This window comes from Solanum lycopersicum, chromosome 10, assembly GCF_036512215.1.
Source record: "Solanum lycopersicum chromosome 10, SLM_r2.1".
NCBI lineage: Eukaryota > Viridiplantae > Streptophyta > Magnoliopsida > Solanales > Solanaceae > Solanum > Solanum lycopersicum.
In genome coordinates, this window is record NC_090809.1 from 9,338,720 (window position 1) to 9,342,692 (window position 3,973).

At 31.6% G+C, this 3,973-nt stretch overlaps 1 protein-coding gene across 1 annotated transcript; it reads right to left on the reverse strand.

Moving 5' to 3' along the window:
• Window positions 1-2,517: 2,517 nt before the first annotated feature.
• On the reverse strand, window positions 2,518-3,171 carry LOC109121242 (agamous-like MADS-box protein AGL80). The gene has a single exon (XM_019215909.1). The coding sequence runs from the start codon at window positions 3,169-3,171 to the stop codon at window positions 2,518-2,520; it is 654 nt and encodes a 217-aa protein (XP_019071454.1).
• Between the last annotated feature and the right edge of the window lie 802 nt (window positions 3,172-3,973).

A 3,973-nucleotide genomic window follows, 5' to 3' on the forward strand; every position in this document is an offset into this window, starting at 1 on the left:
ATAGGATACTCATGTCATAATCCTTGAGTAATTCTAACCACCTCGTTTGTCTGAGAATGAGATCATTCAGAGCAAATACATACCGAAGACTTATGATCAATGAACACATCTACATGAATTTTATACAAATAATGACGTCATATCTTCAAAGCAAATACTACGACATCCTACTCTAAGATATGAGTTGAAGGTGAAGAAAACCCTTCACGTGAGGAAGTCCTGGTTCAGATTTTTTAGAGACAAGTTTAGGAGTTGATAAACAAGAAGTTGCGTGTGCCAAAGCGCTATGGTGGAAATCGTGAAGGATGTTACTTTGAGGCCAAGGCCAATATGATGTCCCAGTATCCATATCTTTTCCTTCTAATTTTACTATAGCTTGAGGTAATGAGTTCCTCTTGACTTGTCCAATGTTAAAGAGACATGTGTTTTATGTATTCCCATGATTTCCTTGTGTTATGCATGTTCATGAAAAATTTTTCTTTTGAAGAAAATGAGTTTACATGATTGATTATCCTCATGTTGTGCATGGAGTGTGAATTCCGTATAGACTCTAGGAGATGATATGATGAACATGCTTTAGCTATGATTTTGAGTGTGAGTTCCCTATAGACTCCACATGATGATATAATTGTGTTTAGAATACTTTTAGCTTGGAGAAGGAAGCTCCTCCCTGAAGATGAGTAATTTTAAAATTTCATACATTTTTGTTTGTTAGGTGTTGCTCCTACTTTCGTAATGGTACATTGAGTATGTTTCGCTTGGAGTAAATGTTTCTGCCTCGTTTGTGTGAATTTTTATAGGTTGCATGCATGAAGGGTTTCTCTTTTGAGGTTTTTCCGTTAGAAAGGTCTAGAATCTTATGCGAGGACACATTTTCCCAATAGGGAGATAATGAAACACCTAAGAATCTAGAACGCTAAACTATGTCTAATTGAGAGGGCAACAGCCAAAAACGGAGGAATATTTTTTGTAAGACTTCACCAAGCACTAGCTCACCTCACACGACCACCATAAAGATTCATGGTGAGGATCATGATTCATGGAGGGGTTCGTGGAGGGCTAGGCAGTAGCTAGGATACTCTTCACCGATCAAGGACCCTTCCTAAAGACCGGTCGTGAAGGCTACAATAACCATGGGAAGGGTCATGATCCTAAGTTAGTCGTAAGGGGAGAAAGGGTTTGAACCATAGCCACTCGTCCAAGAACCAAAGGGATAACCCCGGCTCGTGGTGGGCACTTCGATTGTGCAAACGTCACATGGTCATATGCTAGTGTACTATAAGTTAAGTGTTAATTGATATTTTCTTGTTTTAATTAATTGTCATCAGTTTCCTAGCTAATTATTTAATTTTTTGGATTTTTAAGCTTTGTGGTGTTCTAATTCTCCGAGGACAAAGTTTAATTGTATTAAGTTTGTTTTATTTATTTTTCTTTGGGACATGATGTATGGTCTAGGATCAATTTTATTCTATTAGATTAGATGGTTATTATTAAACAAGATCTCTAGATTTCTGTTTTTCATTAATAAAATGTTTGGACTTTGAAATCTTGTTTCACTGTTATTGTTCTATTTCTCATGTAATGAGAGTTAAATGTATGTATGGAATTCTTTAGGGTTCAATGCGTCATGTTACATCTAGGGCGTACCCCTAGGTCTTAACAATTTTGCATGCAGAAATTTTGTGAATTATTAGGGTACAATGTGAAACGGAACATCCCCAAAAACTAGTATTTGATATGCACCAACCTGTTACAAGACCCTTAGTCCTTTTTGACTATTTATATGTTTTAAATCTTTAGTAAAAATAAATATTTCTGAATATGTTAATTATTTCCAATAGAGTTACGTGTGGAAAAAACTTCTTGACATAACAAAGGGAGAACAACAAAATCAGAAAACTTTAACAAACGAACATATGTGGTTATACTATATAAAATTGTTGGATTACAAAAATTAATTATAACCAATAAATTAACCAAGAAGATATGGAATTTTGTAACTTACTAAATAAAATAATAATAATGTATCTTTTACTTCACCTTATTATTTCAGAAAAATTATTTTGTAGGACTTCTTGATAGTTTTCTTTAAGGTTAAAATTCATACTCAATTTTAGATGTATGGTTTATTAATCTTGAAAAGCTGAGAGTGAAAATTTATTCAATACATAAATCAATTTATTTAACTTTTAAAGTGCAAAAGGTTTTGCTGGAAAATCGCGCAAACAAAAAACATTTTGTAACAACAGCAATAAAAAAAAGGAATAATTACATAAATCACAATCTAGTAAATATGTAAATTTTCAGAAATTTAATATGTGACTGAAATGAAAATTTTTGAAAAATAAGTCATCAAACACGCCATACATACGACTCTTATTATAATTATAAAATAAAACTGATGTAGTGAATCCTATGACACACTTCAACATACAAAAACTAAAAGACACTTTTGTAGGGGACAACATGAACACATAAAACAATACTAAAAAGTAGAGATATACTAGTCCAAAGGCTTTATTTTTTATTGGAGGGGTTTGAATCTAGATCATTAGCATTGTTTAGTGAAAGGTCATCCAACAAAGTGATAAAATCATCATCATTCAAGTTGAGTAAATTAGTAAATGATGGACTTTGTGGAATGTCAGTAGAGTTCTGGTAGTTATTCATTTGAATTGATGCACCCATTGAGGGGATCTCAGCTACAGGATCCATTTGTGGTGTCATAGCAGTAAATGGAGGATCTATAATTGGGGATGTCATCATAGATGTCATTCTTATTGAAGGAGTTGATTGAGGGACATTTGATGTAGACCCCTCGTCACCATCATTCTTTTTCATTGTTTTACGTATTAATAGAAGGTTCTTCTTAATAACGTAACTTAGATCGTTGAGGTAGAAAAGATTCATGTCAATGGAAATAATTTTTCCATTCAACACTTCATGAATCTCATTTGTAATTTCCTTGATCCTATTTTCCTTTTTTATCTTTAGTAGTTTTTTTTGCAACTTCTTGATTCTTTTCTTGGTGAATTCTTCCTTTGTGACCATATTTTTTGATCTCTCCAATGCTTCCAATTCTTTAAACTTTTGAAAAGTGTTGATTGCTGCAACATGATTGGGAAACACCTTAGGTTCATCACTATATGGACTGTATACGATGAGAGCCATTTTAATGTCACAAAGAGTGCTGAGTTCTTCTGCCTTTTTCAACAACCCTCTGAGTCTTTTGATCTCTCCAATGCTTCCAATCCTTTTTCTTGTAGTTTTAATTATAGAATTTCTTAATATAAACACTAATTGTTTTGGAATAAATTTAAATGAGAGTATATTATCTTGAACTTGATGTTGGTTTTTGATCTAGTCTAATACTAGCCAAATATTTTGAGTCGATCTTTTCATATAAGGAAAAAAATTAGTGTTGTTGAAGTTTGAATAAGTAGTATCCACAATAAATGGTCATAAGTTTATAGAAAATAGGTTTCTTATAGAATTCCATTACTATTTAATCAAATTTTGGAAGAAATTATATTTAGTATAAATTTTAAACCACTTTCAAATATTTCAAAAACTAAATCCTAACTAATTTTGTTTTTACTAATATATGATATACAATACCTATTACTTGAAGCTAAGTGAACTATATTCCTAAATTAGTTTTAAGGTAAATCAATATACCATTATTGTCCTAATACTAATCAAAATAATTTATTTGCTTATAATTGAAATAAAGAGATAAATTTTATAATTTTAAAGAAATGATTTGTCATGACACGAGTTATCAAATCATGATGCCCAAAATATAATAATCCACTAATAGTGAAGCTAATCAATACCATGGAATAATAAATAATGATTTTAAGTGTGACAACCCATTAAGTGTCCTTGTTCTATTTATTCGACACTTATAAATTATCTTGCGGTATAATTATGAACTCGGTTTTCTATGCGACTAGTAACAATAGAATAGGTT

Excerpts from the sequence above, each read along its gene's own strand:
- LOC109121242 (XM_019215909.1), bottom strand. The coding sequence starts at position 3,171 with ATGGCTCTCATCGTATACAGTCCATATAGTGATGAACCTAAGGTGTTT.